Source organism: Lolium rigidum, chromosome 2, assembly GCF_022539505.1.
Source record: "Lolium rigidum isolate FL_2022 chromosome 2, APGP_CSIRO_Lrig_0.1, whole genome shotgun sequence".
Lineage (NCBI taxonomy): Eukaryota > Viridiplantae > Streptophyta > Magnoliopsida > Poales > Poaceae > Lolium > Lolium rigidum.
Genome location: NC_061509.1, coordinates 132,263,391 through 132,290,333, shown reverse-complemented (window position 1 = coordinate 132,290,333; position 26,943 = coordinate 132,263,391). Strand labels below are relative to the sequence as shown.

Sequence of the window (26,943 nt, the reverse complement as noted above, 5' to 3'; positions counted from 1 at the left end):
AAGGAGTTTTCCGAGTGGCACGCCAAAGACGCACTTCAGCGGATTCAACATCATCTTGTACCTGCGGAGATTGTCGAAGGTTTCTGTGAGGTCGCTGATCAAGTCGGATCCTTTCCGGGTCATGACCGCGATGTCGTCGACGTAGGCGTGCACGTTCCGGCCAATTTGGTCCTTCAAGCACCGCTGCATCGTACGTTGGTAGGTGGCACCTGCGTTTTTCAAACCAAAAGGCATAGTAACATAGCAGTAAGTACCAAACGGGGTAATGAATGAAGTCGCCTTTTGGTCGGATTCCTTCATCCGGATCCGATGATACCGGAATACGCATCAAGAAAACACAGAAGTTCCGCCCCTGCCGTCGAATCAATGACTTGGTCAATGCGCGGCAAGGGGAACGGATCCTTCGGGCAATGCTTGTTCAAGCCAGAGTAATCGATGCACATTCTTAGTATTTTAGTGTTCTTTTTGGGTACAAGGACGGGATTCACGACCCAATCGGTGTGAATAACTTCTATTACAAAACCTGCTTCTAGTAACTTTGCTAATTCCATTCCTATGGCGCGGCGCTTCTTGTCTCCAAAGCGTCGCATAGCTTGCTTCACCGGTTTAGCCCCCGGATTTATGTTGAGGTAGTGCTCGGCGAGTTCCCTTGGTACTCCGGACATGTCAGAAGGTTGCCATGCGAAGATATCCATGTTAGCGCGGAGGAACTCGACGAGCGCGTCTTCCTATTTGGGGTCCATGTTGGCTCCGATCGAGACTTGCTTGCTGGGGTCATCTTCCTTGAAGTTGACTTTCTTGGTCTCTATCGCGGCCCTGAAGGAGTTTTTCTGTTCGGAGATCTGCTTCTTGGTGGTTTGCATCTCAGTCGGATCCACCGCGGCTCTGTAGCCTTTCAGCTCTTCTCCGGATATGACAGACTTTGCGAAGGCGGCTTCGCCCAACTCGCACTCGTGAGCCTTTTTGTAGTCTCCGGTTATGGTGATCATACCATTAGGACCCGGAATCTTGAGCTTGTTGTAGATATAGCACGCTCTTGCGTGGAACTTGTGGTAGGTGGGCCTGCCGAAGATGACGTGGTAGGAGCTCTTGAAGGGCACAACTTCAAACGTGATCTTTTCTTCGCGGAAATTGTGAACATCGCCGAAGGCCACGGGAAGTGTGATGCTGCCGAGGGAGTTTGCCTTCTTACCCGGAACCACGCCGTGAAACTCAGTGTTGCTGTGTTTGAGCTGTTCCTTGGTGAGGTTCATCCGCTCCAGAGTCTCCAGGTACATGATGTTCAAGCTGGCCCCGCCATCCATGAGGCACTTGGATAAGTCATACCCGTCTATGCGAGGACTTACAACCAAGGCGTAGTATTCTTTTGGCACAATGGCGGGATGGTCCTCCCTGTCAAATGTGCACGGAACTTCCGACCACCTGACATACTCGCGGCACAGCTCGGAACTGTGGCGTTCAGGATCCGGGTAGCCGACTTTGTAGCGCGGACTGTTGGGGTTCCGAGGAAGGTGTGGTAAGCCCCCACGCTCTTTTTCTCGAAGGGGTTGGATTTACCTGCGGATCCGGCTTTGGGATCCGGCGAGTTATCATCCTCGTCCATCGCCTCGGAGCTGTCCTCCTCCTTGTCCTTGTTCTTGCCCTTGCCTCCTTTGCCGCGTGGGCGGTGCTTCCGGGCTCGCTTGTATCCTGCTTCCGGGTCGTTCTTTAGATCGTTGACCCACTTGCAGTTGCAGTTGGTGTGAGTGGACTTCCCTGTAGCCGGATCCAAGTGGGCCAGGCAGGGCATGTATCTATACTCCTCGTAGGTTTGCGGAGCGCGGGATCCGCCAGCTGTGACTTCAGTGCCATGCTGTTGGCCCCTGCCGGCTCCGCCTCCGCGGCCGCGTCCTCTTCCGCCTCCTGAACCTCCGCGTTGGAACGCCATGGCGACCATGTCGGATCCGCCGCTCTTCTGGTCATCAGGGTTTTTGCGTTTATGGCCGCTGTTGTTACCGTTATCACGGTTCTTCTTTTGTTGGTGCAAGGGGATTGCTGTAGCTGCTATATCACCGCCTGCGTCGTCATCGGCGGCAGTGTGGTCACTGGCAATGGATATCATCTCATCCAAAGTCAGTTTATTGGCGTTAGCCATACATGTGAGCTTATGCCTCAGCAATCCTCCTCTCTGCAGTCCACCAATGAAGGCGTACATGGCAGTGGTGTGGTCGACGTTTTCGCACTCGTTCCTGCATGCCAACCATCGTGTGAGGAAGTTTCTTGAGGATTCTCCCTTCTTCTGGATACAAGCTTGTAAGTCGCTTGCCGTGGCAGGTCTTTTGTAGGTGCCCCGAAGTGTTTCTCAAAAGCGGTCTTCGGGTCGAACCAGCAAAAGATGGAGTTTTTCTCGAGGTCAGCGAGCCGGATCCGAGCTGGTCCTACAAGGTACAAGCTGGAGCATGCGGCAAGCGATATTAGGGGTTCCTCCGGCAAGGTTACTTGCATTATAGTAATCCTCAATCCAGGTATCCGGCCTTTCGGTGCCATCATAATGCTTCGAGGTTTCCGGGTAGCTTGAGGGAGCTCCTTGGCTTTGGTTCCTCTCGAATCATCCTGCCAAAGCACTTCGGTCCGATGTAGTCGGTTCGTATTCGTTGAGGCGTTCCCGCGCGTCGCGCGAACCGTGACGGGGGGACTTTGAGCGAGAGCGAGATCTCCGGCCACCGCCTCCGCCTCCACCTCCGCCGCCACCGCTAGGTGGTGGCGAGGGAGACCTGCGAGGGGGCCGATCCGACCTCTTGCTTCCGCCTCCAGATTCTCCCCGGCCCTCCCGGTGCTGGCTCCGGCTCCTGTGGCTGCCTTCGCCGTGGCGCTGGCTGCCCTGGTCGTTCCGGCTCCGGTGGGGCTCCGGGTCGCGTTCCTCATTCCGGCTCCTCCTAGGCTCGGGCTCACGATCGTTGTTCTGATTCCGGCGAGGTTCCGGCGTGCGCTCCCTGCTCCTATTTCTTGAGGGCAGCACGTTGTCGCGGATAACAATTCCACCATGCCCCTGAGGCCTGGTGTTTCCGGCTGGACTACGGCGGCGAGGGGGACGTGGGTAACCATTAGGCGGAGGAGAGGCGTTGCGGTACTTGTCTCGTCCGAGTACATTGCATCCTTTCCCTTTCTCGGATCGACGGAGGCGTCTTTGATGGTATGGGGATCGGATTTGGGTGTTCCCTGGTTTTCCTTCTTCGTTCCGAGGATCCGGTTCGCGATTCGTCATCTCGACGGCGATCGTCGCGGGCGTCCTTGCGCGAGTGGAGACGCAATGCTCGGGTTGGATTCTAACTTGCGCGAAGTGTCTGCCTTGCTCTGTTGTTTAACCGCTGAAGCGACGAGCGTGCGCAAGTAGTTGATGTCAATCTCCTCGTCACTTTTCTTCAGGATCTCTGCAGCTTTCGTCATATTGTCCTTTGGGGTTGCGAACGGCTGCTGATCCGTTGGAGTTGCGAAGGTGATCCTGCGGGGAGCTATCAACTCACGCCGGACCTTTTCTACCTCCCGATCAGCTTCAACGATCTTGTCTTCCCAATGCTTTCGGAGTTCCTTGACTTTCGCCAGTCCTTCGTCCACCTCCTGCTCACGCTGGATGAAGTCTTCCACAAAAACTGCGGCATGCTTCCTTTCCTCCAGCATGGCGGTTGCGGTGTCCTTAAACTTCTTGGCTGTGGCCAGAAGCTCCACTCTTTTAGCTTCTAAAGCTTCTAGGTCTTCGGGAGTGATGGGTTTGTTAAGAATATCCGAGCGATAAACTGCATCCATGCCTGCTTGTGCGACCATCTCTTCAGGCGACAGGAGGCTCTCCGAGGAAGAATCCCTACGGAGCCGATCCCGCGACATCGGAGATCCATGGTGAGATGGCTGTGGGTCGGATTGGGTGCCTGCCTCTTCTGATCCGTTTTCTCCGAGCGCCGCTACAGTTGCAAGTACCTGCTTTGGTTGGGCGGAATCGACCTCAGGCTGATCACCGTACGCGTATTCCCTCATCTTGCGATCGAACTCTTCAGTGTCCATGGATGGGGTGTCGCCGGGAATTGGGCTTAAGTTCCCCAGAATTGACTCTTCAGCCGGAGTTCCGCTTTCTCCGACAGCCTCTTGCTGATCCGGAGCAGCGTTGTTTTCCGGGGCCTCGACCTGCTCGGGACCGGCTCCGGCTTCTTGAGGGGCGGTTCCGGCGGTATGGGCCAAGAAGTGTACGAAGTGACACCTTTGCTTCTCTAACACCTGGGAGACCCAGGCGGATCTGCATTGGTCTTCCACCGTTATTTCCTCGCTCGGGGCGGATTGGGTGGGTTTTGATTTTTTCGGATCTAAGGCGGAATCTTCGCTAGGAAATTCCTGCGTCTCGAGATCGGATCTTCGCGACTGCGTCCTGCTCGGCGGCGGTCGCGTCGGCGCTACTTACCGGTGGGTTTCCGTCGGAATCGACGGTTTCCCCGATGAAGATGTGTATGCCGCCAAGCTGGGACGATGGAGAGCTTGACGGGGTCGGTTTTAGCCGGAATCCAACACTCATCCGGAGGGACGATCGGCAGATTTCCGGCGTAAAGGACACGCCCCACGGCGATGGTGTCGTTGTAGCTTCCCATGGCGGAACCCTCCCGGTTCCGGCCTCCGGACGCCGCGAGCCCCACGGTGGGCGCCAAGCGCCGTTGCCTAATCGACGGAACCTCGGAGGAGGGATCCTCACGAGGGGAGAAGAAGTAGGGGCCATAGGGCGGAGTGCACACGGGACGGTGGTACGCGAGTTACCCGGCTTCGGAACACTCGCACGATGACGGGGCCCTACTGCTGCTTGTCCGGAATTATCCGGGCGCTTTCGGGTTGTTACAATGAGTTGTGGTTGTGCCTCTAGGGCTCCCGGGATCCGGCTTATAAAGGCGCACGGATCTAGGGTTTACATGGAGAGTCCTAGCCGGATTACAGATAGCCTAACTACGGTACAATATCTTGCCGTGCACGTCACGGATCCGCCTTCCATATACGTCGTACTCGGATCCGGGTTCCTCATGGGCCTCCATGGATCCGGGTTACTCCTAAGGTCGGTACGGATCCGACTTGCCGATCCTGGGCTGGACTTCTTCCTTCATGATCAACGACAATCGGGCCGCCCGATGGGCCACATGCCTCATCACCATCTGTGGGCCACCCGGGCTTGCCGGATCTAGGCACTGTCGATGGTACACCCATGAAGTATACCCACAACACCCAACACCAGTACTTCACTCTTGTGAAAGTTAATCTTCATGCCAGAGAGCAGCTCAAAGCAGATGAGAAGGAATTTCAGGTTCGTGATGCCCAACGGCGTGTTCTGAATGAGGATGATGGTGTCATCCGCGCACTGGAGGTGGGACACTCCCCCTCAATCGGATGAGGAACAACCCCTGCAAAGTGACCAGCTTCCTTTGCCCTGGTGAGCATTCCATCAAGCGTATCTGCCACCAGATCAAAGAGTAACGGGGAAATTGGGTCCCCCTGCCTTACTCCATGCTTATTACGAAAGAATGGGCCAATCTCTCCATTAATCGAAATGGCAGTCTGGCCACCACTAACCAGCTGCAAGATTCTATGCATGTAGGCCCCACTAAAGCCTTTCCTAAGGAGCACTTCCTTCAGGAAGTCCCAGTTCACCCTATCATAGGCCTTCTCGAAGTCCAGTTTAAGCACTATAGCCTGCAAATTCTTGCTGGTGATCTCATGAAGGATCTCATGGAGCGCAAGGGATCCATCATGAATGAATCTTCCTTTAATGAACGCAGTCTGGGTTTGGGATACAATCCTGTGCGCTACAGGAGAGTCTTGTAGCATACGCCTTCGCCACAAGCTTGAAGATTACATTGATCAGCGCAATCGGGCGGTACTGCTTAATCGAGTCTGCTCCCACTACCTTTGGGATAAGAGACAGAACTCCATAATTCAATCTGGCAACATCCACCGTTCCCGTGGCAAAACCGTTAACAACCGTAGGACCAACCCTCCGAGTCCGAGCCGAAGTGTTTGAAGAAGCTCACAGAGAAGCCATCCGGGCCTGGGGCCGTGTCGGCTTTGGTGTCCTTGAGCACTTGTTCCAGTTCCTCCATGGAAAAGGAACGAAGCAACGCCTCATTCTCCTGCTCCGTGACCCTGGTCCTGCTGCCCAAAAATCTTGCCGTAGACACAGCATTTTTGGCTCCTCAGCCCCACAAAACTGCAGTTATTTTAAGATTCGGCGTGTTTTGCCTAGAGATGCTCCTGAACTGCAAAATCGTGTTTGAAGTGCACCGCAAACCACCTTTGCAGTATCAAATTTCGTCGTGCAGAATAGACAACGTAAATGAGCATGTTAATTTAAAAAAAAAAGACTTCGCAGGCGAAATTAACATTCAGTTCATACATTGAGTTTAAACATTGAAATCGGAACAATTACAGTGCAAAAGCAGCCCTCAATTCTACATAAATTGATGCCAGGATATCCTAATCTACGACACTGCGGCTCCGGGATACCTCACTGGAGCCTACTGTCGCAGCAGTGTGGCGTGGGGTGGCTCGCTCCTCCTCATCGAAGTCGGGGTCGACGAAGACATTCCTCTGTGCATTCGCCTCCCGGCACCACTCCTCCTCCTTGTCTGCGGCCCGACGAGTGTTCTCCTGGACCAACACGACAACAAAGGGGTGGTGGGCGTCGTCTTCTCCTCTACAATCGCGGTGACCTGCTCAAGGTCAGCATCATCGACATAGTCACCCGGAGCAAACCCTGGCACCACATCCACCTCCACTTTCACTGGTGGTGGCACGCGCGAGGTTGAGGAGGAGGCGGTGTGGCGTGAGGTTATCGCGGAGGCGTAAGAGGTGCAGCGCAAGCTCGAGGCGAAGCTCACCTCCTGTCGGCTGAACGTGTATCGCAGAATCATGCCTTACTTGGTGTACCTATACGAGTTGCGGATGCGCGCCACGTCAGAGCATATCTTCCGCGCCTCGTCTTGGTTTGAGGACCGACCAGGAATGGAGGTTGACGGTGTGGCGGAGTGGGAGAGGATGTGGTGGAGACGGACAAGGGTTCGACCCGCATCGGTCCCTCCGAGCGAAATATACATCGACCGATGCAGTCACTAAACAGGACCGCGTAAAAAATTTACGGGCCGAACCACGTACACGATGGTGTGTCCAAAAATCCGCTACAAACCGCATACCCGCTTTCTTTATGGACCGATATGCGTTGTGTGGGCTAGAGATGCATATTGTGCTTGAAAAGCAGCCCACTGACGCAGTCCCAAGTGGCTTTTTGTAGCGACCCTGGCATTGCTTCGTCATGACATAATTTGAGGAAGAAGACGTAAATATGCCGCTCGAGTCTAGTCGGTCGGTCTCTAAAAATGAAATCTCTATCTATCATGGGCGTCCATTTGAACTGCAGCTTTTGCGCCCACGTCAGACAACCCATATTATTAGTTTGCATTTCACACACACACGAACACTAGAACAGAGGAATCTGGGCCATCCCGGTCGCAACAACTGGACCCCATCGCAGTTAATCTATGGATACGATAGCGACCGTCTGAAAGTTTCACGTGTTTCTGAATTTATTTGGCGGCGGGTCCTTGGTATGTGGAGAACGCTCACCGGAAAATGCTACGCGCGTGTTCCTGTCACGTGCAGTACGCAGTCGCACTTAACAGATTGGACCAGGGGCACGATCGAACTCATACCACTACTCACGCGCGCATTCGATTTGAGTGAGGCACCGGCCGAATGTTTTGCATTAGTGCCGATCACCGGCTTGTGACTTCGTCTCGTGAGCGAATTGATTGTATTTATATATTTACCCTTCCACATTTCGTTTCCATATCTTTTTAGAAAATACGAATGCGCGTACGGATGTTTAAGGGTAGAAATGCGAAGCGAATGTTGCTGGTAGGCATCGAATGTTAGAGCATCTTCACTCGTCTCCCCGACGAGGCCCCCGAGCGACGTGTTTTCCATCCGGACGGCGAAATTCGGCTCAGTGGCGCCCTCGGTTTCTCGTTTTCGTCCGGATTTGCCTTCATCCATCCGGCGAGCCCACGCCATCCCCGGTCCCCCGGGGCGCGCTCGGGGACTCCGGACGAAAGAATTTGGCGCGAAACGTCGTGTGGACCCTCGTAGTCGGCGACGGGAAAGCCAAATCCTGTCGATTTCCCTCCAATTTGCTTGCATATCCCCAATCTCTCCCGCCGAATTTGTCCATTCTCCTCCTCGTCTTCCAGTTCCAGTTCCCGTCCTCGTCTTCTCGTCCACCACCGTTCTCCTCCTCGTCTTCTCGTCCACCACCATGCCGCCGAAGGCGAGGAAGCCGCGGGCGAAGAAGGAGCGGCCGCCGGGTATGTCGAACGCAGAGTGGGCGGCGGACGAGATCCGGCGCCGTGTCGAAACAAGCGGCAGGGTGGAGAGGGAGAAAAAAGCCGCCGCCAAGAGGGCGGCGGCGGCCCAGGACGACCAAGCGAGGAAGATCAGCATGGCCATGAGCATGGGCCATGCTCACGGCGGCGGCGGTGGCGCCATGTTCCCCGGCCAATGGCCGACGCATGGTACAAGCAGTTCCCCGTCGACTTTCTCCCCTTCGATCTACTCGCCGTCGCCGCCTGCCATGTTCCAAGTGGGCACCTACGTCCAACCGTCCAGGTTCACGCCGTCGCCGTCCGAGCTCGCCGTCGGCAGCGGGAACCAGTACGAGGGCACCTCGCCGGCCCTACGACGAGGGCCGCTCCCGTTCGGTGCGATGGCGGCGCCGAACGACGAGGAGATCCACGAGATGATCACCTCCGGCTCCATGGCCGCCGCTGCGAGCCCGGGGTTCTTCATGGCCGCCGCCGCTGCGAGCTCGGGTTTCTTCACGCAAGAGGAGGCGAGGGCGACGGCAGCTGTCGCGGCGCGCAACGAGTATGTGGAGGATGTGGCCGACGGAAGCCAAGCCATCGAAGAAGAAGACGTAGAAGAAGAACAGCCAACTCAAACCGAGGTCGCCGACGCCAACCTGTCGAAGGGAAAGAAGAAGAGGAAGAAGGACTCGCCGCCTGCCGAACCGCGTATCAAATGGACGCCGAAGGAAGAGGAGTGCCTCGGCGAAGCTTGGATGACCGTGTCCATGAACGGCATAACCGGGGCCAATCAGTCGTTTGACACATATTGGCTTCGAGTGAAGCAGGCGTTCGACGAACGCAAACTCGTCGATCCCTACTTCAGCAAGACGAACATGAACCGGGGAGACAAGGCAATGGCCACCCATTGGGGGATTATACAGACGGCGTGCAGCAAATGGCACAGCGTGCAGGAGGAGATCAAAGAACGGCAGATGAGCGGCCACGACTTGGAGCAAAAGGTATGCTCCGTCGACCCTGCATCACCGAGGTTAGCTGTGCACCGTGTAGTGATCGTCGTGAGCTGACCCCTATCGCCGTACTCTTTTTCCCCAGCTGCGCCGTGCTTTGGACATGTACATGGACGACACCGGCATGCAGTTCAAGTTCCTGAACGTCTACGCCCGCATCGAGAAGTGCGAGAAGTGGGCGGAAACCCGCAAGAACCTCTCGAAGAGCAAGACCGAGCAGTACAACCTCGACGCTCCGGCGGCTGGCTCGGCGGATGGGCGCCCGGAACTCGGCCAGAAGAAGCTCAAAGAGCTCAAAAAGACGGGCAATCCCGCCGACAGGCTGCAGGCGTCGTTCGACAAGTGCTGGGCCGACGCGAGGACGCACGCCGCCGGGAGGGACGACAAGTTCGACGGCAGGTGGCGGGAGATGCTCGCCAACCAAGGCGTCCGGATCGCCCTGCTGAAGACGACGGCGGCGGCGAAGAAGAGGAACACTGACTTGGCGTTTCTGATGGGCGGGAACACGGATCTGATGGACGAGGAGACGAGGATTTGGTACGAGGGCCACCGCAGCGACATCCTCCGACCCACTCCGGCCAGTTCTTCATCGTCTCCGCCGGCTCCTACCTCGTCTTCCTCACCGTCTACGCCGTCGACTGCCGCTGCTTCGACGTCGACTGTCGTCGCTTCGACCACGGCGTGTGAGGAAACTGGTCCGTCGGACACCGCCGTGCCAGCCGGGACTGCCGATGAGCCTGTTTCCATGTAATTTCCCTCCTATCGCCGATCTGTGGCTGATTCTTTTGCTGGTCCTTTTGCCGATCAACTGGCCGTATTTGTAGCGCGGGACGACGGTTTGTTTGAATTTAAACTATGTCCGCCGAACTCCGGTGGACGACTGGAAATACGGTACTCCCCACGACTTTATTTCGTCCAATCCGGCGGTTGTTTCGTCCGGATTTCGTCGTGGGCAGGCCAAACGAGTGGAGATGCTCTTACTGGACATATTTATCTTACCTAATATGTTGTTTTTTACACATTTTCAACCTGCGAGGAGAGGATGAGGGCTGATGAGACACCGACAACTCACCCTGCTTCACCTACGTGTAACCATGGGCGGATCTAGCCTATAGCCAAGGGGCAGCTGCCCCCACTCCATTTTCATTTACCTCGTAATATGCTAAACTAAAACATGATTTGCCCCCACTTATAAATATTATTTGCAATACTTATCATATTTTTGCCCCCTCTTAAAAATTGTCTTGAATCCGCCCATGCGTGTAACTGCTTCTGTGCAAACGGGATGAACCCGCGTGTAACCACCATGGCTCTCCTGCAACATACTAGACCCGTGAGCTTTTTCTTGTAGGACAATGCCACCAAGGCACCAACCGGGGAAGTTTAAGCACCAGATGGACATATGTTTATTTGAGTACAAACAAATAAATATTCTTTTATTTCATAATAGACTTGGCAACATAGTCTTTCGATCCGCCCTCTACCACCCTAGGTGTTATATGAATCAAGAACATAAATGTTCTTTGTATTTTTATTTTTTCTCCCGGCCGTGTGCCATCCTAGTTATGCGGAAAGCGCGCAAGTCTAAATTGTTGGCATTCATATCATCTTGATGCTAACATTTGAGTTCAATGAAAAAATCCCTCATTGAATCCAACCACTCCCACACCTATCGTTGTTCCAATATATATTTGTGCTAGATTTCTCTTTCTTTTCCTTTTAGGTGGTGAGTGAAAGAAAAGATACAATGTTTTGACGGGTATAGAACAATTTTATCTCGTCAGCCACCTCTCAATCATTGCGACAAATAGGAATTTGAATCATCTTCAAGTTTTGAAAAAGACTTTTGATTTACCATATGTTGATCCCCGTATGACAAAATCTTCAAAGCGAGATGGTTACACGACATGTTTTGAATAATAATGAATTCTAAGTTAGCAGATCTTCTACAAAACTAGGATTATTTGAAGGGTTAATATTCCACATTAATTTACACATATGGATTACATGAACATATACTATTTGAATCCTTCGCACGGGTGACAAAACATGCATTCTACTCATTTTATAGTTTTAAGCATCATGAAGTCGTACATCACTCCGACTATTTGCCACTGCAGTACCGACCACACCTGAAACGATCGTAAGGTTATTTGATTCAAAACCTGTGGAGTGTACAAATTCAGGAACTAGCATAAGAGTTTCTCTCTCCAAGAATCATGTTTTAGAGGAAAATTTACATCCACTCGTAGCTCGTGTTAGATTTGTTTTAAGAAAAGATGATTTTGAAAACCTAAAAAGCTCTCAAGCATTGAAGTACGTGTCACTATAAGCCAACATTTTTTCTATCTCTTTGTTTTGAAGACCCGATTACGAAGAATGCGATTAATTATAATTGTGGAATGGATAGAAGGCTGTCACTCCAATGAATTTTATTGTTTGTCCTTGTTGTCAACCTCTAACTCTGATACAATTGTCAAGAAGCACAACAACGGTGAAAAGAGAAATAAGAGTCGTGTTAGGTTGAAGGGGAAATAGGATTTGTGTTCAACAAAGAAGCGAATACTCTCCACAGTGGAACCAGATCTTCGAAACCGAGCACGAGATCCGCTGCTACTCCTTTTTAGCCAGCTCGCCACCCCTCATGGTGTGACTCCGACAATGAGGGTGCACTGCTGCAATGACCCGGACGGCGCATAAATTGCCACCAACCTCTACATGGCAAGGGCCTCCCAGAGGGCTGGGCATGAGGCTTCGTTGCCACATCCACTTGTGCCGGTGGATGAAGCGAAACCGTGGCCGGTCTGGAGTAGGTGATGCTTGTGTCAAAGATGGAGGTAGTGCCGACACCGGCGAGAGTCAAGACCGAGCCGCTGATCTTCATGAAGATGGAGTCTTGCTCAGAGTATTAATATAAACCTAGATTACTAGAGTTTAGTTTATTAAATGTTTTAGTTTAGGTTTTACGTTATGTACTAGTTTATATTTAGTTTAAAGTTATACACTGAAATTTTGGCCCATTTGTATAATTATCTTTGATTCAAAATGTTTGCAAAAAGGAATAAAAAGGACTTGTCTGCGTTTGAAATGGGCCGCTGTTGGGTGCATCGGGCGGACACGCCAACGACACTTGTAAACCGCGAACCGAAATGTGGGGCGCTCTTGGAGTTGCCCTTAGGTTGCGACAATGAGGCATATGAGTTGCCTTCAAAAATTAAGGGGCCCGTTTGGATTGAAGGATTTTCAAAGAAATTTTGGAGGATCCAATCTATAGGATTATTTTTCCTAAACAAACCTTTTGTATGAAACACATGACACCTCTAAAATTTCTATGGACTGCATTTCTACACATCAAACGCATAGCAATTTCAACATCCGTTGTAACCTTTGTTTATGCTCATTCGCGTAGGATCGAGTCGTTGTTCCTGTATTTTCTCCATGTTCTGTACAAGTGTCTATTGCTAACGTTTTCCTCCTGCAATCCTATTAGACTCATGTAACTTTTTCCTATTTCTGTGTTTTGTAATCCGGTGATTCAAAGAAACCCTACAGTACTACTCAAGTTATTTTTTCCTAGCACTTCTTTTCCTTTCTCCGCTATGTATGTACCACGCAGTGCTTTACCGTGCGCATGGCATGGATTGACATGGAGGAAAGCAGCAAGCTTTAAGCCTAGTAGCAGAAAGGAAGACAAAGAAGGTAGCCCCAAACAAAAGGAAGACGAGCTTTGTTTACAGAGGATTAGAGCAGGTATACTGAAAGACGTACAGCGAGAAAGGAAGAAGAAAAAGAAATAAAGCTCCGTCAAATCTGCTAGACTGGCTGCTACTACTCCTAGAGATGAAAGAAGACGAAGATCTAGTCTAGCATAAAGCTCCTAAAGACGCCATGATGGTAATAAGCCCTACCACCACACCAGGTCGAACAAAAGCAGCTCTCCCCACGTCCTGCAAAAGATAGGATCGCTACCAAGTTAACGAGAAAGAAGAAGAAAATAGGAATGCGCACCGTGTACCTGCTCAAAGGAAAGTAAAATTGCAACTAGGAGTAGACGAGCTAGTAGTACCTGGCGCTTGACGCCTGGTGCGGGCATTGGCAGGATGGTGGCGGTGTCCCTGACGCCGCGCGGGACCGGCACGGCGGGGCTGCTCTCGATGAACGGGGCGCCGCTCCCGGAGTCCGGCGCCGGCGCGTCGGCCGAGGCTGGCGCACTCGCCGCAGGGGCAGGGCCCGACGACGACGACGGCGCGAGCGCGGGAGCGTGCGCGTGGCGCCGTACCTCGCCGCCGTGGCCGCGCCTCCAGCGCTCCGTCGGCAGCCTCGGCTTCATGCCGTCGTCGTCGTCGTTGGCGCCGGTCACGGGCGGGGGCGCGGCGAGCGGCGACATCACGGGCGTTGGGTCCGCCACTATGAAGCTCAGCGGCACCTTCTCCTCGTCGTAGCCGCCATGCAGCTGAGCGGCAGACATTACACGATGTCACATTAACGACGGCGATAATTCAGTCCGACATGTAGCTGGAACTGAGCTCTGCGGACGTACCTTGAATGCTTGCGACGGATGCACGAGCCAGGAGCAGAGCAGCAACGCTAGGAGCAACGAGAAGGGACACTGCACGCTGGACATTGGCGACACAGCTCCCATCTTCTTCCTTCCCCAGCTCTTCTCCTGCTCGCTGCTGCCGTTTGTTCACCGCTGGAGCTGGAAGCTTGCAAAGTTGCAAGAAGTAGTGCTAGCCGTAGCGTGAGCGACAGCAAGTGGTGGGAGTAAATAGGCGAGTGACGAGGCACCGCACCGCAGCACAGGGTGGTGGTGCACTGGCCTGGCCTTCAGAGCAGGCAAGTCTAAAAGAGTAAAAAGCCCAAAGCCCAATGGCCACGAGGGCTAACTGTTAAGCAGGTAAAGCCTGTAAGCAAACTTACAAATTGGTAAAGCAGGCAGGTCTAGCTTTTGAGGACCTTTTTGAGTGTGATGATGGGAGCAATGGTTATGCTAATCGGCGCCTAGATTTGCGAGTAAACCTCCGGACATGTGGAATCGGAGCGGATTGGGGGTGTTTGGTGTGGCTTTTTTGTGTTTAGGCTTGGCAAAGCCAGCAAGCACCTAAATAGGTCTTTTTTAGGCTTTTGGATTTTGGAAGCCAAAAGAATAGGATCTTTGTTTTTGGCCTAAAATCCAAGCCAAAAAAGCACCTATTTAGGTGCTTTTGGTGGCTTTTGCCAAAGCCAAAAGCCAAAAAAAGCCACACCAAACACCCCCTTAATATGTTAGCTAATGGCGGCCTGTGACAATTGACAAAGGGAAGATGGTGGAACAGAGACTGGGAGTGTGCAGCAGCTGCTGCTGGGCAAGACTGAAGCGTGAGTGGGTTCACTTTTGGGTCGTGTCTTTCTCGCTTGGTGTTTCGGATCGGAGCGGGATGATTCCGATGCGCGCGCGTGGAGTCCGAGGGTGTCTTTTGGGCCCGATAATTGTGACATGAATGGCTGGCACGCTCACCACCACCCTCGTCAACTCGCTCGCTGGCTCACTCAGCCCAAGCCCTAGCCCGGTCCCCAACACCGTCCATTAGCTAGCTACGGTCCACGCTCCACGGGCACCCACCGCCGCTGGGTTTCATGTTTCAACCGCATCTCGGTGTCCGGGCAACTCCAGAATTGACTAAGGGACATGTACAATGGTGATGACTCAGCTGTCTATAAAAGATAGTTATAGATAATTTTGCTGATGTGAAGGAAAAAGAAGGAGGCTGTCTGTAAAGTTACAGTGTAGGCTTCTTACAGATAGCTTACAGACACCATTTTTACTATTGTATGAAAGGTGTGTATAACTTATACTCACATATAACTATGACTAAAAATAGATAACTTACAGATACACTATTGTATACACTATCTGTATTATTGTCTATAGATGACATGCAATAATATTACAGATAGCATCCATCTAAACCAATGTACATGGCCTAATCCGGGAGGCATCGCCTACGACCGTTTTTGGAATCAGCAGCCTGCTACGTTACGAAGCGTGCACTGCACATCGTCCAAACAGGACGCCAACACGCGCAAGGTGCTGGAAAGGGATCAATCATGGTGTTATCATCTGTGGGAGTACTACTATATACAAATATTCCTTTTATAATGACACAGAATCATTGCACCGCACTGTTAATTTGGATATGCTTGCTGGTGTTCTTCCCGGCAAAAATCAACAAATTAGTAAGCCCAGATTTAAAAGAGAAAATGACCCACCTTCTCATCCAAAATTAACACTTAAGACCCAAATTTAAAAGAGAACATGGATATAGTTTTTATTGGAGAATCCGCAACACATTTGCGCGTCATTGTATGAAGCACCGCGACGAATCACGGATATGACGGTGGACAGAGTGCGGCCCGACATGCCCCAGAAAAAAGGTGGTAGGCAAACTTGAAGAAGTCGATCCAACACTCGTTATTGTCGGTGGCCTCCCAGGTGGGATCAGCGCACTCCTCCGGTTGAAGGCGACGGCGTTGAGATTAGATCTTGTCGAACTAGCGCTCCGTCCCACGCGAGGGCGCCGGAGGGATGGCCACACCATTGACGACCATCTTCCAGCCGCCTATGTTGAGTAGGCGCATGTCCGACGGCACCATATAGCATGCCATGTACAGCTCCCACGCCTCAGCGATGGTCGACCGAAGCCGTTCATGGCGAGAATGTTGCAGCAGGGAATGGCGAGGGGGAGAGCGACAAGGTGTGGGAAGAGCGGCGAGAGGATGAGGTCACCTTTTATACAACGAAGGTAGGCGTAGAGGCAGGCAGGGCGATGGCCACACGACCATGCACGACGAGACACATCCTTGCACCACCTGGGGAAACTATGCGGCTCCCTAGGAAAGATGCACGTCCATTACACCGCTTGACCTGAGAGAGACGACGGGTTTAAACCCGCGTGTCCATACCTCTACATCACTGACGCGATGGGCATGCCACTTGCCGTGTCGCTTTTAGTTGCGTCTTGTGCGCCCGTAACGACCCTTGTGTAGTGGGGATGGCATTGGCGTGACAGACACCGTAATGGGCCGCGCCGGATCGAATCGACTTTGGAGGGCGCATCTAAGCGTGTTGTCCGGCACGCCCAAAGGGTTTTGGGTTTCGGGGGAACCGACTAGACATGGTATGAGGCCATTTCTTTCTGCCAAAGGTGATTGCTAGTCTCGTCTGCGGATCCACATAGGGGGCATATGTAACATCCCAAATTTTAAATAAAGGAAGAAGAAGAAGTCCAGAAATCCAAAATATAGAACCAACAAAAACTTTTATTTGCATATAGTGCTATGCATAGGACTTGTGCATTTTTGTGTGATATGCCATGATGATTGTTATTGTGCTTATGTGATAAACCCTAAAACCCTAATTGGATCAAGAGAAGATCACAAATCAAATCAAATAAAAAGAGAAAGAAATCAAATAAGAAAAACCCTAAAACCCTCACATATGGTTTATGCCATTTTTGCAAATCTTTACCCTAGACCATTTTGACCTTCACCATTAGTTGAAATATGTTACTAAACACTTATTACAACTTTTGGAATCAAAGAAACACAAATCAAATCAAATTTAAACTCAATTTGTGATCACATAGAATAATGGTCAAATCTGTCATTTACAATCTGGTCACTACTTTGAGCCCCTGGATTTCAAGATTTTCAAATTAAACAAATCCAATTCTTTGCACCTCATCCAAGTACACATCAAGTTGAACAACTTTTGTAAAGACCACCATATCAAAATCATCTTGGATCAAAATCTATGCTCATGCAAAGTTGAGACTTTTTCACAGATTCAACAATCTCACACTTTGCAATTTTGCATTTCTTTTATTTTTAAAATTCCATCACCACCTATGTTTGTCTCTGGTCATTTGCAACTCATCCAAACCAACCAAATTCAAATTTTGGAACCACCTTGCATAGATCAAATTTGGCAAGAATTTGAATTTGGCAAATTGATCAAATCCAAACACTATTTGAAATAGTGTTTGCCTACCTCTAAAAACCACCACTTGACCTCTACCCTGTCCCCTGGTCCCCTCTCTCTCTCACACCAGTATAGCAACCCTAAGGAGGAGGCTAGCATAGTGATGTCTACGTTCCCCCTCCTTTCCTGTAGACAGTGTTGGGCCCCCAAGAGCAGAGGTTTGTAGAACAGCAGCAAGTTTTCCCTTAAGTGGATCACCCAAGGTTTATCGAACTCAGGGAGGAAGAGGTCAAAGATATCCCTCTCATGCAACCCCGCAACCACAAAGCAAGAAGTCTCTTGTGTCCCCAACACACCTAATAGGTGCACTAGTTCGGCGAAGAGATAGTGAAATATAGGTGGTATAAATAAGTATGAGCAGGTAGCAACGGTGCCGGAAAATAGCTTGTCGGCGTGTAGTTGATGGTGGTAGTATTGCAGCAGTAGTAACGCAATGAAAGCAATGAAACAAGCAGTAGTAACTCAGCAGTATTTAGGAACAAGGCCTAAGGATTACACTTTCACTAGTGGACACTCTCAATCATTGGTCACATAACAGAATAGATAAATGCATACTCTACACTTTTGTTGGATGATGAACACACTGCGTAGGATTACACGAACCCTCAATGCCGGAGTTAACAAGCTCCACAATAATGCTCATATTTTAGTAACCTTTAGTGTAAGATAGATCAACACGACTAAACCAAGTACTAACATAGCATGCACACTGTCACCTTCACGCCAAGTAGGAGGAATAGATCATATCAATACAATCATAGCAATAGTTAACTTCACAATCTACAAGAGATCGTGATCATAGCATGCGCCAAGTACTAACACGGATGCACACACTTGTCACCATTACACCGTGCGGGAGGAATAAACTACTTTAATAACACATCACTAGAGTAGCACATAGATAAATTGTGATACAAAACACATTGCAATCATAAAGAGATATAAATAAGCACTTCACTACGCCATTCATAACAGTGAGTAAGTATTCTGTGAAATATAGCCTAAGAGACCCACACGGTGCACACACTCGTCACCTTTACACACGTGGGACAAGGAGTCTCCGGAGATCACATAAGTAAAACTCTCTTGACTAGCATAGTGACATCTAGATTACAAGCATCATCATATGAATCTCAATCATGTAAGGCAGCTCATGAGATTATTGTATTGAAGCACATAGGAGAGAGATGAACCACATAGCTACCGGTACAGCCCCGAGCCTCGATGGAGAACTACTCCCTCCTCATGGGAGCAGCGAGCGGTGATGAAGATGGCGGTGGAGATGGCAGCGGTGTCGATGGAGAAGCCTTCCGGGGGCACTTCCCCGCTCCGGCAGGGTGCCGGAATAGAGACTCCTGTCCCCCAGATCTTGGCTTCGCGATGGCGGCGGCTCTGGAAGGTTTTCCGTATCGTGGTTCTTCGTATCAGGGGTTTCGCGACGGAGGCTTTATATAGGCGAAGAGGCGGCGCCGGAGGGCTTCTGGGGGGCCCACACTATAAGGCGGCGCGGCCCCCCCTCTGGCCGCGCCAGCCTGTAGTTTGGTGGGCCTGTGGCCCCCCTCTGGTCCTTCCCGGGTGTTCTGGATGCTTCCGGTGAAAATAGGAACCTGGGTCTTCGTTTCGTCCAATTCCGAGAATATTTTGTTACTAGGATTTCTGAAACCAAAAACAGCAGAAATCAGGAACTGTCACTTCGGCATCTTGTTAATAGGTTAGTTCCAGAAAATGCATGAATATGACATAAAGTGTGCATAAAACATGTAGGTATCATCAATAATGTGGCATGGAACACAAGAAATTATCGATACGTCGGAGATGTATCAAGCATCCCCAAGCTTAGTTCTGCTCGTCCCGAGCAGGTAAAACGATAACAAAGATAATTTCTGAAGTGACATGCCATCATAACCTTGATCATATTGTAAACATATGTAATGAATGCAGCGATCAAAACAATGGTAATGACATGAGTAAACAAGTGAATCATAAAGCAAAGACTTTTCATGAATAGTACTTTCAAGACAAGCATCAATAAGTCTTGCATAAGAGTTAACTCATAAAGCAATAATTCAAAGTAAAGGCATTGAAGCAACACATAGGAAGATTAAGTTTCAGCGGTTGCTTTCAACTTATAACATGTGTATCTCATGGATAATTGTCAATGCAAAGCAATATAACAAATGCAATAAGCAAGTATGTAAGAATCAATGCACAGTTCACACAATTGTTTGCTTCTTGAGGTGGAGAAAGATAGGTGAACTGACTCAACAATAAAAGTAAAAGAATGGTCCTTCAAAGAGGAAAGCATCGATTGCTATATTTGTGCTAGAGCTTTTATTTTGAAAACATGAAACAATTTTGTCAACGGTAGTAATAAAGCATATGCATCATGTAAATTATATCTTACAAGTTGCAAGCCTCATGCATAGTATACTAATAGTGCCCGCACCTTGTCCTAATTAACTTGGACTACCGGATCTTTGCAAAGCACATGTTTTGACCAAGTGTCACAATGGGGTACCTCCATGCCGCCTCGTACAAAGGTCTAAGGAGAAAGCTCGCATTTTGGATTTCTCGCTTTTGATTATTCTCAACTTAGACATCCATACCGGGACAACATGGACAACGAGATAATGGACTCCTCTTTAATGCATAAGCATGTGGCAACAATTATTATTCTCATATGAGATTGAGGATATATGTCCAAACTGAAACTTCCACCATGAATCATGGCTTTAGTTAGCGGCCCAAAGTTCTTCTCTAACAATATGCATGCTCCAACCATGAAGGTGGTAGATCTCTCTTGCTTCGGACAAGACGGACATGCATAGCAACTCACATGATATCCAACAAATAGTTGATGGCGTCCCCGTAAACATGGTTATCGCTCAACAAGCAACTTAATAAGAGATAAAGTGCATAAGTACATATTCAATACCACAATAGTTTTTAAGCTATTTGTCCCATGAGCTATATATTGCAAAGGTGAATGATGGAATTTTAAAGGTAGCACTCAAGCAATTTACTTTGGAATGGCGGATAAATACCATGTAGTAGGTAGGTATGGTGGACACGAATGGCATAGTGGTTGGCTCAAGTATTTTGGATGCATGAGAAGTATTCCCTCTCGATACAAGGTTTAGGCCAGCAAGGTTGTTTGAAGCAAACACAAGTACGAACTAGTACAACAAAACTCACATAAAAGACATATTACAAGCATCATAAAACTATACATCGTCTTCCTTGTTGTTCAAACATCTTACTAGAAAATATCTAGACTCTAGAGAAACCACTCATGCAAACCAAATTTTAACAAGCTCTATGTATTTCTTCACTAATAGGTGCAAGGTATATGATGCAAGAGCTCAAATAAGAGCACAACAATTGCCAAGTATCAAGTTATTCAAGACATCATACCAATTACTACATGTAGCATTTTCCAATTCCAACCATATAAAAATGAACGAAGCAGTTTTAACCTTCGCCATGAACACTAAAAGATAAAGCTAAGAACACATGTGTTCATATGAACCAGCGGAGCGTGTCTCTCTCCCACACAAGCATGATGTAATCCAATTTATTCAAACAAAAACAAAAACAAAAGCACACGGACGCTCCAAGTAAAGCACATAAGATGTGGCCGAATAAAAATATAGTTTCAAGAGAAGGAACCCGATAATTTGTCGATGAAGAAGGGGATGCCTTGGGCATCCCCAAGCTTAGACGCTTGAGTCTTCTTGAAATATGCAGGGGTGAACCACCGGGGCATCCCCAAGCTTAGAGTTTTCACTCTTCTTGATCATAGTATATCATCCTCCTCTCTTGACCCTTGAAAACTTTCTCCACACCAAACTTTAAGCAAACTCATTAGAGGGTTAGTGCATAATCAAAAACTCACATGTTCAGAGGTGACACAATCATTATTAACACTTCTGGACATTGCTCAAAGCTACTAGAAGGTAATGGAACAAAGAAATCCACCCAACACAGCGAAAGAAGCAATGCGAAATAAAAGGCAGAATCTGTCAAAAACAGAACAGTCCGTAAAGACGAATTTTAAAATGGCACCAGACTTGCTCAAATGGAAAAACTCAAAACTAATGAAAGTTGCGTACATATCTGAGGATCACTCACGTAAATTGGCATAATTTTCTGAGTTACCTACAGAGAATTAGACCCAGATTCGTGACAGACAGCAATGCTGTTTCTGCGCAGCAATCCAAATCTAGCATCAACTTTACCATAGAGACTTTACTTGGCACAACAAAACATAAAACTAAGATAGGGAGAGGTTGCTACAGTAGTAAACAACTTCCAAGACACAAATATAAAACAAAGTACTGTAGCAAAATAACACATGGGTTATCTCCCAAGAAGTTCTTTTCTTTATAGCCATTAAGATGGGCTCAGCGAGTTTTAATGATGCACTCGCAAAAGATAGTATGTGAAGCAAAAGAGAGCATCAAGAGGCAAATTCAAAACATATTTAAGTCTAACATGCTTCCTATGCATAGGAATCTTGTAAATAAACAAGTTCATGAGGAGCAAAGTAACAAGCATAGGAAGATAAAACAAGTATAGCTTCAAAAATTTCAGCACATAGAGAGGTGTTTTAGTAACATGAAGATTTCCACAACCATATTTTCCTCTCTCATAATAACTTTCAGTAGCAACATGAGCAAACTCAACAATATAACTATCACATAAAGCATTCTTATCATGAGTCTCATGCATAAAATTATCACTCTCCACATAAGCATAATCAATTTTATTAGTAATAGCGGGAGCAAATTCAACAAAGTAGCTATCATTATTATTCTCATCAAGTGTAGGAGGCATAGTATAATCACAACAAAATTTACTCTCCATAGTAGGTGGCACCAAAAGACCACTATCATTATCATCATAAATATGAGGCAAAGTATCATCAAAGAAAATTTTCTCCTCAATGCTTGGGGGACTAAAAAGATCATGAAAACCAGCTTCCCCAAGCTTAGAACTTTCTATATTATTGTCAACAATGGTGTTCAAAGCGTTCATACTAATATTACTACCAACGATGCAAAGAAGATTTCATAGGTTTTTTAATTTTCGCATCAAACAATCCATGTTTTAAATCAGGAAATAGAATAAGAAGCTCACTCTTGTACATTATGCCAAACTAGTGTAAACAAGAAACAAAAAGATGCAATTGCAGGATCTAAAGGAAATAACTTCGAGCACACACATGACGGCGCCAGAAAAATACTTTACCTGGGACCGTAGTATGAGAGCCTTTTACCTTTCCTCCCCGGCAACGGCGCCAGAAAATAGCTTGATGTCTACGTTCCCCCTCCTTTCTCGTAGACGGTGTTGGGCCCCCAAGAGCGAGAGGTTTGTAGAACAGCAGCAAGTTTTCCCTTAAGTGGATCACCCAAGGTTTATCGAACTCGGGGAGGAAGAGGTCAAAGATATCCCTCTCATGCAACCCTGCAACCACAAAGCAAGAAGTCTCTTGTGTCCCCAACACACCTAATAGGTGCACTAGTTCGGCGAAGAGATAGTGAAATACAGGTGGTATAAATAAGTATGAGCAGTAGCAACGGTGCCGGAAAATAGCTTGGCTGGCGTGTAGTTGATGGTGGTAGTATTGCAGCGAGTAGTAACGCAATGAAACGAGAAACAAGCGATAGTAACTCGGCAGTATTTAGGAACAAGGCCTAGGGATTACACTTTCACTAGTGGACACTCTCAATCATTGATCACATAACAGAATAGATAAATGCATACTCTACACTTTTGTTGGATGATGAACACACTGCGTAGGATTACACGAACCCTCAATGCCGGAGTTAACAAGCTCCACAATAATGCTCATATTTTAGTAACCTTTAGTGTAAGATAGATCAACACGACTAAACCAAGTACTAACATAGCATGCACACTCGTCACCTTCACGCCAAGTAGGAGGAATAGATCATATCAATACAATCATAGCAATAGTTAACTTCACAATCTACAAGAGATCGTGATCATAGCATACGCCAAGTACTAACACGGATGCACACACTTGTCACCATTACACCGTGCGGGAGGAATAAACTACTTTAATAACACATCACTAGAGTAGCACATAGATAAATTGTGATACAAAACACATTGCAATCATAAAGAGATATAAATAAGCACTTCACTACGCCATTCATAACGGTGAGTAAGTATTCCGTGAAATATAGCCTAAGAGACCCACACGGTGCACACACTTGTCACCTTTACACACGTGGGACAAGGAGTCTCCGGAGATCACATAAGTAAAACTCTCTTGACTAGCATAGTGACATCTAGATTACAAGCATCATCATATGAATCTCAATCATGTAAGGCAGCTCATGAGATTATTGTATTGAAGCACATAGGAGAGAGATGAACCACATAGCTACCGGTACAGCCCCGAGCCTCGATGGAGAACTACTCCGTCCTCATGGGAGCAGCAGCGGTGATGAAGATGGCGGTGGAGATGGCAGCGGTGTCGATGGAGAAGCCTTCCGGGGGCACTTCCCCGCTCCGGCAGGGTGCCGGAACAGAGACTCCTGTCCCCCGATCTTGGCTTCGCGATGGCGGCGGCTCCGGAAGGTTTTCCGTATCGTGGTTCTTCGTATCGGGGGTTTCGCGACGGAGGCTTTATATAGGCGAAGAGGCGGCGCCGGAGGGGCTTACGGGGGGCCCACACTATAAGGCGGCGCGGCCCCCTCTCGGCCGCGCCGGCCGTAGTTTGGTGGGCCTGTGGCCCCCTCCGGTCCTTCCCGGGTGTTCGGATGCTTCCGGTGAAAATAGGAACATCGGGTCTTCGTTTCGTCCAATTCCGAGAATATTTTGTTACTAGGATTTCTGAAACCAAAAACAGCAGAAAACGAGGAACCGGCACTTCGGCATCTTGTTAATAGGTTAGTTCCAGAAAATGCACGAATATGACATAAAGTGTGCATAAAACATGTAGGTATCATCAATAATGTGGCATGGAACACAAGAAATTATCGATACGTCGGAGACGTATCACATAGCATGGACATGGCCATGCCGGCCATGTTCCACATGGCAAGCACCACCCCTCTCCTTCCTTCCCCAGCCATGGCCCCGGTGCCATTGAGCTCCACCTCGACCTCCTACACCTTCCTACACACGCCACTGCCGGAGAAGAGACCGACAGTCGCCGGAACGCACGCGCCCAGGGACGGCATCGGCATGCCGATGACGTCGCGTGTGTGCACGCCGCGGACGCCACTGGCCACGCGCCGCGCCGTCGCCTCGAGCACGCCCTGGACCACTTCGCTGCGGGTTGAGCATTGCCTGGCGACCATGAAGCCGCCAGACACGCCCACGACAGCGACCCGTGACCGCCGCCGCCGGAGACGAAGGAGGAACTCCGCCACGGACACCGCCAGACACGGAAGCTTCCCGACCGTGTTAGGCACCGCCTGGACTAGCTAGAGCCGTCTATGGGATCGCCATGATGCGCAGAACAGTGCGCCGCCCTCGCCTAGCTCGCTAGCTCGCCGGAGAAGACGCGCCACGGTCGACCTTGCAGCAACCCCACGGCCACCTCCGCCATTATAAATAGAGGACTCCCCTCGACGAGTTCTGCACACCAGCATCATCCCCACTCTCCCCTCGATCTCCTCGACCACTCCCCCTTCTCGATTCACCACCGTAGCTCACCAATTTCGCCGCCGGAGCCCGCCAGTACCTCATCTCGCCGCCGTCGATTGGAGCCGCCCCTGGAGCTGCCGCCGGTACCAGGAGCCTCGCCGTCGACTACACCTTCCTCGCGCACACTGCCCACCGTCGCTGGAGCCCCGGTGAGCTCTCCGACCCCCTAGCGCCGCTGTGCCGGTAACCCCCTCTCGTCGGCGACACGATGAACCCTAGCCGTTGGATCGCCGTCTAATCCTACGCCTCAGAACACCCCGTACCGATTCGGGTTTGATGAGCCGCTGACAGGCAGGCCCCACCCTGTCAGGCAGCCCACGCCTGCGTGGACGCGTGGTGGGCTGGGCTGTCCGTTAAATTTGAAAATGGCCCGTTTAGTTTTCCCGCGCGGCCCACCTTTTCAAATTTGGAATTTCTGTTTAGTTTAAATTCAATACTGACCCGGTTTTCGAAATTCAATAGATTCAAATTGGCTTAACCAAATTTGATGAACTTTATATTGTTGGAAAGCCAAGAAAAAGGTCTACACAACTACACTAGTCTCACTGTGAGATTCTTTGTAGAAATAATGTGACAAAAAGAACAAGTCAGGGACTTTTGCACATTCAAATAATTATTAAAAATCAACCAAAAAGGATATTAAGTTGATTTCAACTCTCATAGCTCAAATTTCACTTACACTAATTGTTTATGCAAAAATATGGTGTGGTTACATTGAGTGATCATGTCCTAGTTTAAATAAAGGACTATATGGCTAGTTTAGTCAAGTGATATTGTCCAAAACTATTATGTAAATCATATGAAGTGTTTTGCTTCATTTAAATCTTGTCCCAAGTACTTTCATATGAAGTTGTGACCATGGTCTAAATGCTCTCACATGAAAATACTTGGTGATATTAAATCATAATTAGTATTGTTAAATAGTATGAGGTATTCTACCTTATTTAAATCATTTTCCCAAATGATGATGATGAATGGTTGACTTAGGTCAACATGATTTCATGCATGATTGTTTGAGGAAATTAAATCTTAAGAAGATTCAATGAGAGGAAATTATTTCCTCCAAGAACTAAAAGGAAACTATCATTTACATATATAATGGGAGGAAATTATTTTTCTTAAAAAAGGAAAGCAAATGCAACCAATATGCTATGTGTGCCATAATAATAGAATAGTTTGTGTGAAGCCATGGTGTGCTTAGTATAGCTTTTGAACCTTGTTGAGTGATTGTATCTCGTATTCGTGTATAGACGCTAGTACCGGAGAATACCAGGAAGAGGAAGGATTCTACCCAGAAGAAGAGGAGAACTTTGAGAACTACCAAGGCAAGCTAATATTCTTGCAAAGTGCAAAGCCCCTTGGGGCAAGGCACCATTAGTTATACCTTACTTACAACAATCCTATCCCAAGTTTTTACCTTACAAGTTTTTTACTTGTTTATTTAAAGAGTTACTTTTATAGTTAACTTTGGTCTAAGTCAAGAAGATTACTAGAGTAGCAAAGTTAGTCTCAAGCTAGCCAAGCAAGATAGCACCCCTCATGATTAGTGCTAGTGCTAAATACTAAAACTTGACTACTCTAGATGGGAACTTGTGACTTGAAATGAATTTGAAACCTTGGAATGATGAGTCATTCCATTGAATGATTTTTGAAGGTGAATATGACTTGGAGAAGATGGTGATTTTTTATTTAAATCTGATATTGGTTTGAATGCGATACCTTTCCAATTTTGAGTACCCCCACAATACCTGATTATGGGTAGGGCTTAACTGGAAATTTATGCATCTTAGTATGGGTTCCCTCTGAACACACATCATAGGGGTTATGCCGAGGCTGCCTCCGTTGTTGAGAAATGATGTGAATTGAGGTGAATTGT

General features: G+C 48.7%; 1 protein-coding gene across 1 annotated transcript; it reads right to left on the bottom strand.

Annotated features, from left to right (window-relative positions):
• Positions 1 to 13,076: 13,076 nt before the first annotated feature.
• Positions 13,077 to 13,988, bottom strand: LOC124690115. Its single transcript, XM_047223548.1, has 3 exons — positions 13,905 to 13,988; positions 13,431 to 13,817; positions 13,077 to 13,311 (listed from the first exon to the last, which is right to left on the bottom strand). Exons 1-3 carry the CDS (start codon positions 13,986 to 13,988, stop codon positions 13,228 to 13,230), a joined length of 555 nt encoding a protein of 184 aa, XP_047079504.1. The 3' UTR covers positions 13,077 to 13,227.
• Positions 13,989 to 26,943: the final 12,955 nt, after the last annotated feature.